The sequence below is a fragment of the Athalia rosae genome, chromosome 2 (genome assembly GCF_917208135.1).
Source record: "Athalia rosae chromosome 2, iyAthRosa1.1, whole genome shotgun sequence".
In the NCBI taxonomy this organism is placed as follows: Eukaryota; Metazoa; Arthropoda; class Insecta; order Hymenoptera; family Athaliidae; genus Athalia; species Athalia rosae.
Window position 1 is genome coordinate 1,326,274 of NC_064027.1, and position 15,585 is coordinate 1,341,858.

The window sequence follows — 15,585 nt, forward strand, 5'->3', positions numbered from 1 at the left end:
GAAGCAGGTAGTTTTTATTCGAAATTAGTAATGTGCTAGTCAATATTTTTGAAAATATTTTTGAAATTATTATATGATATTGAGTAAAAGAATTTCGTTGAAATCATAATTATTCAATTCGAGGGTTTCTTAGATTAATGGTTGCTTTGTGGTATTATCATAGTCGTTTACTTTACGTGGAAGTTACCTGGACCATATTGCTTTTTAGCTGCTTAGGCCGTGAGACCTACATTGATAATAAATTATATTCTGGTTTGAGCTAGGAAAAGACCAAAAACTCAATCTGATAATCTCTTGCAACGACAAAATATGTCACTACTATTATTTTATTGGAAAATAATCTACGGTGTTGTCATTAAATGTAAAAGAATAGAAATTTGTTCCAAATGTCTCGTGTACACAGTATCACTGTTGCCACTGTCCTCCTAGTCGCAACAAATTAAAGTTTCTTCAATTCATACATATAAACTGGCAAAGAATATTTTGAGAAGTGCACTTGAGTTGTAACAGGGTACAGGGTACTAGGTACCGGATATAGTTATCGGTCGCTCTAAATTCGCAATAAGCAATGTTACCTTTAAACTTTGAACTGTGTGGCCTTCTTTTTTATACCGATGTTCTTAATATTATCACTAAACTGTAATATGACGTGCAAAGTCGAGTTGCACGTCACACTTTCACGAGCTGATAGAGATTACTGATGATTTGACTTAAAAAGATTTGTCTCTACCTCAGTCTCTGCTTATTGCACAAAGCAAAGTGTCACGTGCAACTCTGAGTAGTATTCGTTGCTATATGGTCATTTGTAGTTGTGGTTATAGATCCCAAGTCAAAACGAAAGAGAAAATATGCTAATGATCCCAGCGCCCATGTGTTGAGGCATTTGCAGGCAGAAGCTGAGAAACGTGAGTATATGAAAAAAATTGATCTTATTACGCTATTGCCTGGGTGCCTGGAGCTGGTCGGTGCTGGTATCTTTCTGATTAATATTCATGTATACATGCCAACGAATAAAAGTCGCAGGATTCTTTATTTCTACAATTGATTCAGGTACTTTACATTATCTTCATGCCTGACGGTGTTCTGCTCTGGACAATGAAAAGTATTTTTATTAAGTCATTCAGGCCTTACGTCATGTTGTGTAACTGTTGAGTTACTTGAGATAAAGAGAAAATACTATGGCTTTTAACGTTGGTTTCATACCTTGTCTAGATCATCTGAAATCAATTTTACACATTTATAAACCGTCGAGTATTCAGCAATCAATTTTATGCTCTGTAAATAAAGTGAAATTAGCAATCTCGAGATGTAAACGTCGATAACACAAGCATCATCATTGGAGGATTTCCACTAACTCATGGGGTCGAACATTTAAATTCACGAATTCACCACAGACATGTATATTCAACTTGTGAATCGTTCACATTCATCAATGACAGTAAAAAATGATACAGAACTAGAAAGAGCTAATTATTCGAAAAGCATTACACTGCTTTCTAAATTGTAGCCTACTATATAACAGCCTGTCTAAATAAATCATGCCCATTCCGCACTTTGTCGGTCTATGTGAACAAATGCAACGCTTTGCTGAAATTGCTATATATTCGGATCATAGCTACCTGATGCTACTTCGGTTTCAAATTTCAACCGCTTATTCTTATACTGTACAGTGTACGTTGATATGACTTCGAGGATGTTCGTTGAACATGAGTTGCTTTCTAAATATGAATTACATCCTGCCATTGAATATTTTTGTTAATTTTGATTTGTTCAGGTGAGCTTTAACAGTCAGAAGTGGGGGCATATTAAAACTATCATGTATTCATGAAGTTGATATAGAAATGTTACACATATTTTCTCATGGTGATCTTGTATTTTGTACTTTTTTAAGAACGCATTTTATACGAACCTTCAATAGGTATTTGTGTCTTTTCAATTTGAGGGCAGCAGCCATCTGCACACAAAGAATGTCTGTTATCGCGGAGAACATAACTGAGAGACCAGTGCGACATGTATTCCTTGCAAGTTCAAATTGTTGCAGTCTCATTGAATAAATGTCATCTTAGTATTCACTTTTTGGTAATGTCCTATTTCGAGATGAATGACAATTTGAAGTGGACAGGCATTATGATAGATGACTGGTGTCTCGAATGTTGAAAGTTCTCTACAAACAATGGAGGCTCTGCTCTATTTATATAATGCTGTGCTTTGAAACTATATTAACTACATTACGAATAAAATAATTTTGTGCAATATTTGTACGGAACCTTTTTACCAACGAAAGCTTTCTGAAAAAAAAACATGATGAAAAAACAAAGTATATATTTATTATCTGTATCGATTGATTATATATAATATATATTATTACTTGCTGAGCCAAAGAATCCACTGTTTTCTGTCCTCACCCATATCACAATTTCAGATTAAGCAACTGTTACAAACAAACCAGGTACGACATCAGTGTGGTAGATTATTTAAATAGATTATTCATGCAGGATGTGATTATTCTTCAATTGTCAAATAGTCACATCCTTAGTTGTTCTGATTTCTTGTACCCAGAAAAAGTTACCAACGCATGTTCGCAATACTCATCAACACTATAATTTATTTCACTCAAAACCATGAATTATTTTTGGTAGACAAAATCTACTAGGACATCCATGTATTTAATGCAAGAGCGTGCACCTAATTTAATTTTGCTTACCTATTTCACCCTGCTGATTGCATTTTACTCATCCTAACACTAATTGGGTTCACATGCATGCTGTTAACTTCTGATTTTGCAGGTCAACTACATCTTCAGTACGGATGATCTTTACACAAGATTCAGCATGCATCAGATATGATTCTTTGGTCATGATCTACTGATTGATTACTTCTTTGCGTTTGTTCTATTACTAATACAATCATTCACCACACATTTAGAATACACTTTGCCAGCTTCTCGTATCTAACTCTTGGTTCTTGATTTACAAAATGTGTGGTAGAGACAATTAACAATAATGATCATCGTTAATAAGACGAATGCATATTTGCAGATGGTGCGATGCAGTACCAAAATTTTGGACCTTACAGTTTAAATCCCATAAAAGCTGAACCAGCCGAACGTGGACCTTCACCTTACCAAGTGGCAACTGGAAGTGGCATTCCACCTGGTGGTTTTTCACCACATTATCGCGTGGAACAAGGAAGCCCTTCGCCACAGCCTTCTGTGTCATTGCAGCCATACGGGTAATTATTTTTTTATAACATCCACAGAATTTAACCAGCGGACTTTCAAGTCCACCGAATGATAATCAATTAATTTAACTTGCAGTGGGATATGCGGACAACCATCACCTGGTCGTACTCCTTCGCCGATACAATACACGGCACCACTGGGGGTCACTCAGTATAACATTTTACCTACACATCTTCAGCACCAGCAACAACAGCAACAGCAACAGCAACAGCAACTGCAGCAGCAATACAGTATACCACCTCAATTCCAGCATACTCAACAACATCAATTTGCAATGCAACCACAAATGATGCTGAATAGAGTGAATCAAGAACAGGCTGAATCTGCTTTTCTCCCACTTGACAATCCTGGTGAGTTCTTTGATTTAATACAGTTCTTCATTTGGGTTATTTGAGAAATGAGCTAACGAAAAAAATACAATTGCTCAGGAATCCAAATGCCCATGGAAGGATCAGCAGGAGTAAGCAGTATGCTGAACCTGGATAACCAGCAATGCAACTTTGAGCTGGGCTCCTTGAACCAGCTGGACTCTGCGGATCTCGCTATGTTTGACGATAACTTGTCTCAAAATTTATCGAGCAATCTCTCCCTCTCTGACATCAGGATCTCTCAGGTAATTTAACACTGTAGAATTAAACAGCTCTCAAGTGAGTGAATCTACTTTGAAACCTTAATTACCCTTTCAAATTCATAGGTGGAAGCGAGCCGGACAACGATAACAGAACCGGTCAACATGGGCGGTGGAAATGGTAATAATATGACAGACAGCTTCACAAGGCTAACAACAAACACCATCCAGGATATCTGCTCGCTAAATAACATGTACAATCCTACAAGAGATAATACCGGTTAGTCCAATAACTTGAGAGGACGTTGGCCGGGCAATTGTGCAACGTTAAAGGAACTTGAAACCCCTGCGGTGCTTTTTGTCTGCTTTTGCAGCAACTTTGTTACATAATGTGCACTCCCAAAGCTCGTAATCGTACTCGTCAACCGCGACCTGCAAGAGGATTTCAATCGGAATTAGCGTAATTATTTCTTTTAGATTCATTATGTAAATTAGGAAAACACAACCATGGGCCACAACTAACCACTTAGGAATAGCTGTAGACTCAATGATTTTCAAATATTTTTATTCATGTTGGAGATTTATGACTGACCTTTATCACCGAATACAAGCAGCACCGGTGATAAAGTGACAATAACGCAAAATTATAGTAGCTGTATTACTACCACGGTAGTAGGTGCGTGCAGAATCTTACCAATATTTTCGAAATTGTCATTATAAGCGGTAGTGAACTGGAAAACGAACAATAGCTTGTGCTCGCGAACAATCCTCTTTGTTTTCGTCCCTAATGAGAACCTAACAAACGTAGTGCGATGAGGGGGACTTAGTTGATGTACATTTCAATTGCATTATAACAGGGTGAGTGTTGAATAGAGAGTTGATACCATATAATGTAAATAGATCGAAGACAATTGTGGCTCGTAGAGTTATAACTTTTGGTTGGTATATTAAAAGAATGTACGATTCTTAGATTAGCCATGTTATATCTTTTCGGAGTATAGAAATAATGTATGCATTTTTGTGATATTTATATATTAATATTTTATAATTGCGAAATGAACAAAACCTACCGGCAAAGCTGCACAGACTTGGTTACTCCAATTTCTACGTTTGGACCTTTAAATCGACGTAAAAATGTTAAAACAATTAAATACCATTTTTGTAAAATTATTATACATGACAGTGCATGCGATGTGGCATATCAGATTTAATTTTTGTACACATGGTGTATTGTCGAGCAATGTACGCAATCCCGTCGTTGTGTAGGTGTGTGTCCGCGTATGAATGTAGATCCCATGAAGGGCGAGAGCGAGATAACCAGGGAGAAAATGAAATTATGTATAGTATATACGTCTTTCTTTAGTATTGTTACTATTAATAATATTGATATTATTACTACTCTAGATATACCATACTCTTATAACTTTATACGATCTTTATGAAGAACATATACTTATAAAAAAGAAATCATGATGTCTTCCTAACGACATGCCCATATCTACATATATATTTCTGTCATGGGTATTCCTGTATCTCGATACGATAATCCTGCTGATTATAATACGAAACATGACTATTTCGCTAGTAGCAATAATTCGAAAAATGGAGAAAAAATACACAAAAAAAGTAAATCATGCAAACAAAATCAACAAACAAATTCTTGGTTCTTGAATCCGTATCGACTCTACGAGCCGTGTTATTGATACCCTAAACCAATGTATACATACACATACATACGTGAAGCGTAATCAATAGACCCTTTCGGCCCGCTGTTCTAAACTATATCTGTTGTTGGAACCATCACGTATTAAAGTAAATGTCGGCCACGGATTTGCAAATGATTTCAAGAATCGTAAATTAATAAATATCGGCGTTATAGGTATGCTGAAATCCTCAGTAAATTACCTGCACCAGCGTGAAATCATCTTTAATTTTTTTTAGACAGATGCGAAACATTACGCAATTTTCATTTGCTTTCCACGTAGAAACTGGATGTTCATAATTTCTCTTGGATGCGACAATTCGTACGATCTACATGTTGAACCATCCCCATATCTCAAAACTACAAGGTATCAGCTATTCTGAAAAATTGTTCAAGAACAAATATTCGAAATTTTCATCGAAAATTTCCCATTGAAATAATCTTTCGCAATGAGTGGAAAAATTTCAGAGTATCGGGAAAGAGCAGGTTGAGATGTAAAATTAATAAAAAATTCAAAAAATAGTTACAAACGGAACAGTTATACGGAAAAAAAATATTTCTGGATTCAGGAACATCTTTATTAAATAAATAATTCAATTACCTAAATGAAAAATGCTCGTGTAGTTTTTGAAAAATGTATTTCCTTAAAAATACAATGAAAGTGATGAAAATTATTTTCAAATCTGATGGAATGGGCAGAAATATAATCTGTAGTGTTTGTTGTTGAAATGATGCAATAATATGTTATCCTGTACAAGAAGATTGCCTGGACAAGACGTACGAACACACAAACCAAATTCTTAGCCTAGGGCCTCATTGACATTACGTTAGATTGTAAGATGTACGAAACCATAATCTTTGATCGGCGGGCTGCAATGGCATCCAGCTCTACCTTCCCACGAGTACATATGTATGTATTTCATACGTACATACATACGTACTTGTTCTAGCTGGCTTTATTACAAACTCTCGACTCCTCTCACCTCTCCGCACTTCACCTCATTTTCTCTAGTTTCATTTCATTTCACCTCCACTCTCACCGCACCTGACCAATCGTCGCTGGTATTCACGTCCGAGGGTCTTCTACAGCTGCGGTACTCGCAAAATAAAATATCGTCTCTCAAAAATTATTCACATTTCTAAGGACAGCTAATCGGGGCATGCCATTTTTTTAAATTAAACCCCTATGCTTTTACATTATAGTATTTTCAACGCAATTTTCTCGCTCGCACAAGTGATTCTTTCAAGGTACAAAGTTTGTATACTTGTATCATAGCTGTAGCTATGAATTCTCATGTTCGTATGAATGATACTTACTTGGGTGCTATTTTTTTTTCGTTTCAAGTCAAAAGAGTTATTTGAAAAAATTAACATAAGATTTGTAGCCCCTTCCGGATGGTCGGCCCAGTGAATCACGCTGTGTGAACGTCCAAAACAACGTACATATTTCATAACTCGTTACAGAATCAAGAGGTAGTATGAACTATATGAATAATATAGCTGGAGTAGACCTACACCAAACGGGTAACTAGGGTATGCGGGAGGGTAGTAGAAACGCACGATTAGCACAGTTGAACCTCGTTGGTTGTAAGAACGGCTATTCGTGCATACATACAAGGGGGGGAAAGTGTTTTTTTCTTTCTCACTACTGCGAGAGGATCGTAATTTGTGATAATTGTCATTTTGTCCATAACTGGATATCGAAGTTAGATCCTAATAAGACGAGAACGAACCCATTGGCATTTATATCATCTCCAATCTAACTGCGATTTATTTAACTACTTCCTCGAAAATATTTGTACATTACAACGTGGGACATTGTCTCGCATTCAAATTATCATTATTTCTTTATCATTATCATTATTATTAATATTAATATTATTATGCAGCTATGGTACAATGGTATCGTAACCGCAATGTCTCATCACCCCTCTTGCCTACCAGTCTCCCAGAATAAGTTACGACATTGTAAGATAGTACATCTAGTTAACTCGTCAATCATAAAATCATAATTTTCATATAATCGTATCATTCTAATCTGGATCCGCAGTTATCTTGATAATCGTTCAATTGTCTTGATTTAATTGTCAATCGACTACAATTGAAATCTGTGGGAATCGTTATCGAAACTGTGTATATACCTATACCTAGACCTGTAACAACAATCGCCAATTCGAATGTTCTTTTGGAAATGAATTTTTTGTTAGGGGCTGCAGCAGCGTGTAAAAACGGATGGAACGCGCGGTCGACGAAATTGGACCCCCTTTCGATCGCTGCCCGGCGAATCGAAACTCAAACTTGATATTACAGTAATCGCAAGTAATCATTCATCAGTCAAAATTCATTGATGTTGGGTACACCGGTATCGCGACAGTGCGATAACTCCATATTTAACAAAACCGCGCGTCGTTTCAAGATCCCTTCATCTCCATATACCGCACCCTCTGTCTGTACCAGTGCTATATATACAAGAGTTGGCGATATATTAAAATACAATGTCTACAACGACGGTTAGGATAGGACAAATTAAAACTGTTTTCCAACTTACGTTACGAGTGAAATACGTCTAACAATGTGAAATGTAAACGAGCTCTGCTGTAGATCGAGTATTTCCAAAATTACACCCACCGCATAACATCCGGTTGTATCGCCAAAATTCGGGTTATCATTCTTCTTACCATCTTTATCGTTATTATTATTATTATCATTATTATTATTATCATCATCATGATTATTGTTATTATTATTATCATCATCATTATTATCATTATCATTATAACTATTCTACAGTGCGAGCTTGTAATGAGGAGGTCGAAACTGACACGTGTTTGTAAAAAAATGAAGATGCTCGGAAGATATGGAGTAGAAAAAGATGATTGGTTAATATGAGTTTGCTCTCTACTCGGCTGAGCCATAACGGTGAAATACACGATTTACATTTGATTGATTGTAATCAATATGTTAGTATAATATGATCGGTCGTTGAAGTGGGTACAATAATAATACTCTGTCCATAGAAGAGCTCGCTTCCACATGTGACAATGTCTCTTGACGTTACGCGCTATTATACGTTACGTAATATATTCATTAATAATAAAATGTTCCTTAGTCCATAACTTTATACATGCTATGTATAGTAATTATAATGCAACGTTAAAGACACACAATATACTCATCCACACTGCTCGGCGCTTGTATAATTCTATATTTTCATCATGTCTCTATTTGCGGTTGAAAAAGTGTGAAATTCAATAAACAATTGTATTTATTTTTACATGTTAAGGCACATACTCCGCATTTGCTGCAAAGGATGGCAATTATATTATGAGTAACCCATGAGTTTTTATGGAATTTATTTATTTTTTTTTTCGTTTTGGTTTGGTTTTCTCGAAAGAATTTCTTTTCGATTAAAAAAAACTAAAATCTAAATAATTAGATCGCATGTGCGACGGCAGATGCATAACGGAGTCTTCTTCCGGGTTCGTTTACATAGAGGTTTAATTATTAAGAATTTCAAGTAAGATAAATTTATTTAAAATATCTGCGAATTTCACACCCCCGCTTATAACTGCCTATTACACGTCCGTCTGAAATAAAACTAGTCACACGTGCTAGGTGAGAGACATTCGTCGAACTACGAACTCAAATTTGATTTGAAATGTAAAAAAAATCATCACCCCACAAATGTCCATTTTACACTATTTAAATACAATAGAGTTTTTTCTTTCTGTATATCTTAAATAAGCTTGTTTTTCTTTTTCGTATTTATTACAATCATTATCATTATTATTATTTGTTTTTCTTTCTTTCTTCGTTAAAAAAGTGTCCCGTGCAAAACAGCCAGTTATCGGACAAATACAATTATTAGGTTGTTCAAACAAACGCGCGCCATTCAATGTTCATCCCTTTCTCCACATTACTCCGATTCGCAAACCTGTTATAATTTCTTCATTTTATTTGGCTAGTATTCTTATAATTCCCGTGCAATAGGTTTTTTGTTTGTTGTTGTCGTTGCATTTAAAAATTCATCTACCAAAAGTCATTCCGATTGACAATTCGATTTCGTCTGCTTCCCAACGCGGAAGATATTCATTTATTTATTTGTTTTTTTTATTTTCAGATTCCCTTTTCTATCCTGCTGAACAATCTAATAGCATTTGATGTTGGCTAGCTGGGGGGAGGGGGGAGAGCCAGGATTGCGGTGGACCGAGACATTGGGGGTTGCAGCGCCCGAGTATCAGCCCGCCGCAACTCTGGCGAGGTGGCAGCATTTTTTTAAATTGTAGGTATAACGGGAGCAGCACCCCAAACGGACCTGGGCCGACACGCGCCAACTGAAAAATCAGCTCCTCAATATGAGTGTGAATTACAACATCTCGCGGCCTCGACCGCTAAAGATTCTATGATGGCACGGTCCGCCCGTTCTTTTCGTAATCCATTCTTCCAACTTCCGACCTTCTTCCCTCTTCCGTATTCCATCTCCCGCCACCCGTCTCCCGTCGTGCTTGCATACTTTTCTTACTTTCTTCATTATACGTCGTCGTCATCGTCATCCCCGTCCCCCTCCACTTCACCCTCTGCATCGTCCTCATCGTCATCTGAATAAACGACAACGGAATCACGGTGAATTTCATTGGATACATATTTTTGTCAGCAAATGCCTAATTATAGCAGCTCAGTTTAGGAAATTCTCGTTGGAATGTGAGCTCGAACAGCGAGCGACTCGATATCGAGACGAGTGACTCACCTTCTCCTTCTTCGAGATCTTCCTCACCTTCCGGGATCTCATCTTCCTCGTCATCTTCATCACCGTCACCGTCGACCTCCTCTTCGTCGGCGTCCACTTCATCGTCCACATCTTCCTCCTCGATATCGCCGTCGCCATTTTCTTCTTTTTTCTGTTTCTTAACTTCGTCACCTTTATCCTGGAATTAAGCGACATAATGAACATCAGAAAACACGGGTGTTCGGTTTGATCGGACGTGAGAACCGGAGAATTTTATACGCGGAGTAGGCGAAGAATTCGCATACAAATCAAACCAACAGCGAGAGAGACGTGACGTAAGGTGGGAAGAGTACGAAAGGGAGCACGTGTAGAACTTGAAGACTAACCGGATCGGGAAAAAGCGAGAAATGAGGAGGCAGGGTTTATATAAATCGGCGATTGGAAAAATGGGGATATAACGTCGAAAGGGTAGTGAGGAGAAAAAGAGGAAGCGAAGACCGAGGGAATGGAAGAGAGGGCGCCGGTGAAACGCGGAATTATCAGAGTCGGGGACGAGACGGGAAAAGAAGAGAGGGGTGGAAAGGACAGCTATACACGAGGGGAAAGGAAGGGCGGGACAGTCAGCAAGCCATGACATTCAAGCCGGCAATCCTGGGGGATGGGGAAGAAAGCAGTTACCATCTGAATTCTGCTCTTTGTCCTCTATGCATCATCTATCTCTACATGTACGGTATATCAACATCCACGTCCTAACGATGCGCTGTGCAACTCGAGCGAGGGTTGGCGGCGAGTCGAAGGGATAGCGACTCTACCTATAGAGGTGGGACGTGTATTTCTACTCTCCCGCCATACGCTAACCGGGGGAGTTGTAGTCTACGCTTCGCACTGGATGTAAACCAAGTACGGGGATTTGGATTGGATGGCGTGGCTCGGCGTGGCGTCGCGTCGCCCGCGTCTCGACGCGTGGGATGCGTTTTCACGCCGCGACACTCGCGCTACAACATCCTCATGTCGAACGCTTCGCTCTCTTCCCTGTCCGTTTCCCGCCGTATGAACAGAGAATATCGGGCGAAAGGGCCTCGTCCAACGATGGAGAACACGAATATCGAATAACGTATCCAACGGTCGAAAGAAACCGGAGATCGAGAGCGCGAAAAAGATCATCGACGAATCTCAAATTCTCACAAAAAAAATTGAATCAAAAAAACCACCCTCTGCGCATGCAATTCTTCGAACATTAGTCATCCGAAATTCGGATTTCAGAATTGTTCCATCTCGCGATTACCAGAATCTGGAATTTGACTTTTTCCCGCCAACGACGCGTTCCGGGCCACGCGACGCGTCACGGACCAACGAGAAATAAAAGGCCATGAATTCCAACGAATTGATTATAAATGCCATATAATTTGCGAATATCGCAAATCCCTCAGAGACAATTTCACCCGTCCGAGTGCACTGAAAGCGTTTTCCCGCTTGTTTACTAATCAGGCGATATCAAAGATGCCGCAGAAATTGGGCCAACTTTATTCCACATTGATCAGAGAAAACAACCAACAATGTATCAGAGGAAGTCGTGGTCGTACATGTGGTTTTTCCGATTAATACTTATGTGCGTTAAGTATAACGTTACAGCGGCCCACTGCGCAGACGGAGTTCGAAATCCAGATTACCTATATGGCCCCGCCTTCGCGCGCTCGAGGTCTTCGCCGATAACCCAGCGGCATCGGGAGATTTTTCTCCACGACGAGGTGAGGGGACCAAAGTTTAGCCCTCCCCCCCCCCCCCCCCCTGCTCTGCCGTAGCAGCGTCGTTTTACGTTATCGAACGTGCGTTACAACACACTGGTGAAGTCGTGAATGAGGAATTGAGGATGAAGTGTCCGCAGGATCGATTCGCCGGTGTATATCGGGGAAGCAGTAGGAATTACATTACTGGCCGATGTCCACGCGGCAGAGCGTGCACATGAATGTGAACGACGATTAAACGGAGAGCCGAAGACGGATACGTGCGAAATCGTCGGAGTCGTCGATACCGGGGATTCATTTTCTCTTATCCATCTTCCATTCGATTGTAAAATGCTGGGAAGCTTCTTTCGTTGGTCGAGTATAATTAAGCTATCTAAGCCGCCATTGTAATTAAATTTCGACGATGTAATTATTCTTCCGAACAACGTGGCGGCTACGCTAGTTGATGAGATAGCACGTAAGAGATTCAGATAATAAAATGCAATAATGTACAAGCGTTGAGTAAATATAGCGAACAAAGTTTATCACTAAATTGCCTGCCAGGGGCAGGCAGCCACGCAGTGGTGGGTAAGTTCGGATACCGACTTATCGCCCGCACCCCTCCCCCCAACAATCTCTTAACCAGGGGTCCCTGTCCATCTCCCCCGAAACTGGTTCAGCAATTTTTTTCATTTCTTTGCCACCGCGAGGTGACGAAACGGAAAACATATAATTCCTATTGAAAAATAAAGATCCGAAATTCCAAATTATCTCATGGCGTGAGCTGCGTGCCGTCACAGTAAAAAGTTCGCTGACTAATCGAACCGCGCTTACGTGACTGGGTATGGGTTATTGCCGTAAAAATTCAGGCAATCGAACAAATCAGGAAAATTCTGGATCGGTGAAAAGCCATCTACATCGAACGAATAACGGATCGTCGATCGACCATCGTCCTATAGCCTCGATTTACACGACTCGAGTACAACTGTGACGTAGAAACGCGGCTTAATCGTCGCAGGTATGAAGGAAGTGTAGTAACGGTCTACCGGCGTCGTAATGCCCCCATGTTCGTAGCTTTTAAACTATACAATTTTCAAGACATCCCGCATTACAGGAGTAGCCGAGTGCAACGACGCTCGGTCACGTTTGGATATTCATCCGATATTTGACGCGGGCGAATACGCGCTGTAACCGAAATTTCGTGTTTCGCGGCATCCTCGTTACAACCATGGAACATGCGCAAAAACCAGAATTGATCGACGGTGACACAAAACACCCGTCAAATAAGGACTTCAGCAAAATAACGACGATGATATTAATGATAACAATAATTAGAACCTCCTCACGTGAAGACAACCATGATATAGGTGTAATTGAATACCGGAGAAATAATGATCATAATAACGAGACGTTGGATATGGAACTTCCGTAGATTACGCGGTGTAATCAGATTAAACCGGAATAATTGTGTGTCGTCGATGGTGCTCGGTAAGAGAATTTCGGTTGGGATCGGCGGCCATAGTTAAAGCGGCAAACCGCAGTAAAAGCAGCAACGGCGGTGGCGCGTCAGCGGCAGGCGAGGAGCACCAGTATCGTGCGAAAAATGCGCGGGAGCCCAGAGTTTTCCAATAAAACGATAACAACAATAATTATAATAATGATCATAACATCGGGAATGGTGATAATGACGATGGCGATGGCGCTGGCGATGATGAAGACGGAAATAATGATAAATAGTAACAAAGAACGTAACGGCGTCACTTACACACTAATAACAATAATAATAACAAGAAGTCATATGTAATAATGGCGTCATCGCGGTAGGACCGAAAAATTGACGAACTGTACACAACCATGTTTCACGAAATGGGCCACCGGGGTTGAACGACCAAGGTACGATACGGGGATACGACTTTTTTCGAAGGCTCTGTTACTTTTCGTGCAAGGGAAGCGGAAGGGGGGGATGGGGATCAGGGAACTCGGAAAATTTAAAATTATAGCGACGATGGAAACGAGGGGGGAAGATGTAAATGTTGAAGCAGAAGGGCGAAACTACGAGCAGAGAAAGGAGGAGGCACCAAGCCTCGACGAAAGCACAGGCGAAGTCGAGTACGCGCCGGCCGGCATCGCTCACATGGCTCTATCGTCGGGCGCAGCGTCGTAACTTCTCGCAACTGCCCACCACACTTACTACCACTACAAGCTACTAGCCGCTATTAGTATATCGCTACTTATACCACGTTGGGTCGGGTCAACTTTCTTCCGCGTATCGGTTTGGTATGGGTATGATTATGGCTGAAGGTGAGATGTAAGCGACATTACGACGTCGACAGTGAGAACCGAGAAAAGCACGACGTATATGTAGGTATGCGTCGATCCGTAGGCGGTAGGTGTAATACCTTTACGCAGAGATAGCAGCGGGGCGGGACGTAAATCACGCGGGCGCGAAAAGTTCACTCACTTTTTGGGGCGAAATAACTTCATAAGCACTATACAGAAATGAGGCGAGATCGCTGTTGCCGGACGGTAGCTACGGCGACATGTTTTTTCATCCGATTTTCCCCCGACGCGCGCGTTCCAATTCGTGGCGAAGGGGTGTTTAGGAGTAAGTAACCTACTCCTCGCTCGAGCGATAGGCCCGACAACTTCTCCCGTTACTGGCGGACTCGACGATTCTACGACTGGTTTGGGAAAATAGCAAGGAAGTCGAATGATTAGGAACTTTCGAGAGGCACGCCGGTGGTGGTGCCGCTGCTCCGACGAGATAGAAGCGACCCGACACACGGCTACGTTGAATCGAAGAAATATGTCGAAGTAATTGCCGTTGCATTCGGTGTGCGCGATTTAATTGTTGTGATGATGCCTCCGAAACTAGTCCGAAGGTTCGCGGATTCGCCGCACGCATACGCGTACTCGCGATACACACAATCGCACAATTACACGAGATAAAACTAAACACGGATGAGTGAACACACGACTTACCTCGGCCGGCCTTTTCGTTCCCTTGATTTCGCATTTCGCGTCACCGGAGGTTTTGTCGTTATCAATCACCTTCTCTGCCGCAACGTCGTTATTCTCCTTGGTGCTCATGATTACGACGGAGCGTTTCTGTTTTCTACTCAAATGTATCGAGTTTGAGTATTATGCGCCAGCTCCTTTACTACTCCTCGATCGGCGTGGGACACGACACAACGACGTCGGCGTCGGTTTCCGGCGAATACGAAGCGTTTACGAAAGCGGAGTGTGGCGACTTGCGCGGGCCTCGGAGCGGACTCAAGCGGACTGCTTCACTCGTTCGGACGCACGGCCAACCTGGCTTTGTTCAAAAATGAAGATGGCGCGGGTTTGAAGCTCGATAAATCCCTGATTGGTCGATCGACTCGCGGGCCTCATCGTACGCGAAATGCACCGGTTAATAAACCAGATAATTTTAAACATTAATCCAGAAATTATCAAAGTTTTATATCCCGCAACGGTCCAACGACCGATATAAATAAAATTAATCATTTCCGCGGACGAGGGGTTTGAGAGTTCACGGCGTACCTGGGCGCCCTGGTTCGAGGCTTAGTCGCATCATTCAAACGCGCTTTGGCGCACCGATTCGTCGATGGATTTTTACTTGAA

The 15,585-nt window shown here is 40.8% G+C and overlaps 2 protein-coding genes across 2 annotated transcripts; one reads left to right on the forward strand and one right to left on the reverse strand.

Annotated features, from left to right (window-relative positions):
- Positions 1 to 815: 815 nt before the first annotated feature.
- LOC125499824 (WD repeat-containing protein AAC3-like) lies at positions 816 to 9,786 on the forward strand. The gene is made up of 5 exons (XM_048649529.1): positions 816 to 905; positions 3,039 to 3,231; positions 3,317 to 3,591; positions 3,670 to 3,854; positions 3,936 to 9,786. Exons 2-5 carry the CDS (start codon positions 3,047 to 3,049, stop codon positions 4,092 to 4,094), a joined length of 804 nt encoding a protein of 267 aa, XP_048505486.1. The 5' UTR covers positions 816 to 905; positions 3,039 to 3,046; the 3' UTR covers positions 4,095 to 9,786.
- Positions 7,265 to 15,272, reverse strand: LOC105691500 (prothymosin alpha-A). Its single transcript, XM_012410018.3, has 3 exons — positions 14,944 to 15,272; positions 10,259 to 10,436; positions 7,265 to 10,109 (listed from the first exon to the last, which is right to left on the reverse strand). The coding sequence occupies exons 1-3, from the start codon at positions 15,049 to 15,051 to the stop codon at positions 10,042 to 10,044; spliced, it is 354 nt and encodes a 117-aa protein (XP_012265441.1). The 5' UTR covers positions 15,052 to 15,272; the 3' UTR covers positions 7,265 to 10,041.
- Between the last annotated feature and the right edge of the window lie 313 nt (positions 15,273 to 15,585).

Bases quoted from the DNA above. Each gene is read 5' to 3' on its own strand.
- LOC125499824 (XM_048649529.1), top strand. From the start codon at position 3,047: ATGCAGTACCAAAATTTTGGACCTTACAGTTTAAATCCCATAAAAGCT. The intron at 3,232-3,316 runs GTAATTATTTTT...TTTAACTTGCAG, and splicing joins GTGTCATTGCAGCCATACGG to TGGGATATGCGGACAACCAT. The intron at 3,855-3,935 runs GTAATTTAACAC...TCAAATTCATAG, and splicing joins CTGACATCAGGATCTCTCAG to GTGGAAGCGAGCCGGACAAC.
- LOC105691500 (XM_012410018.3), bottom strand. From the start codon at position 15,051: ATGAGCACCAAGGAGAATAACGACGTTGCGGCAGAGAAGGTGATTGAT. The intron at 10,437-14,943 runs GTAAGTCGTGTG...GCTTAATTCCAG, and splicing joins GAACGAAAAGGCCGGCCGAG to GATAAAGGTGACGAAGTTAA. The intron at 10,110-10,258 runs GTGAGTCACTCG...TCGTTTATTCAG, and splicing joins AGATCTCGAAGAAGGAGAAG to ATGACGATGAGGACGATGCA.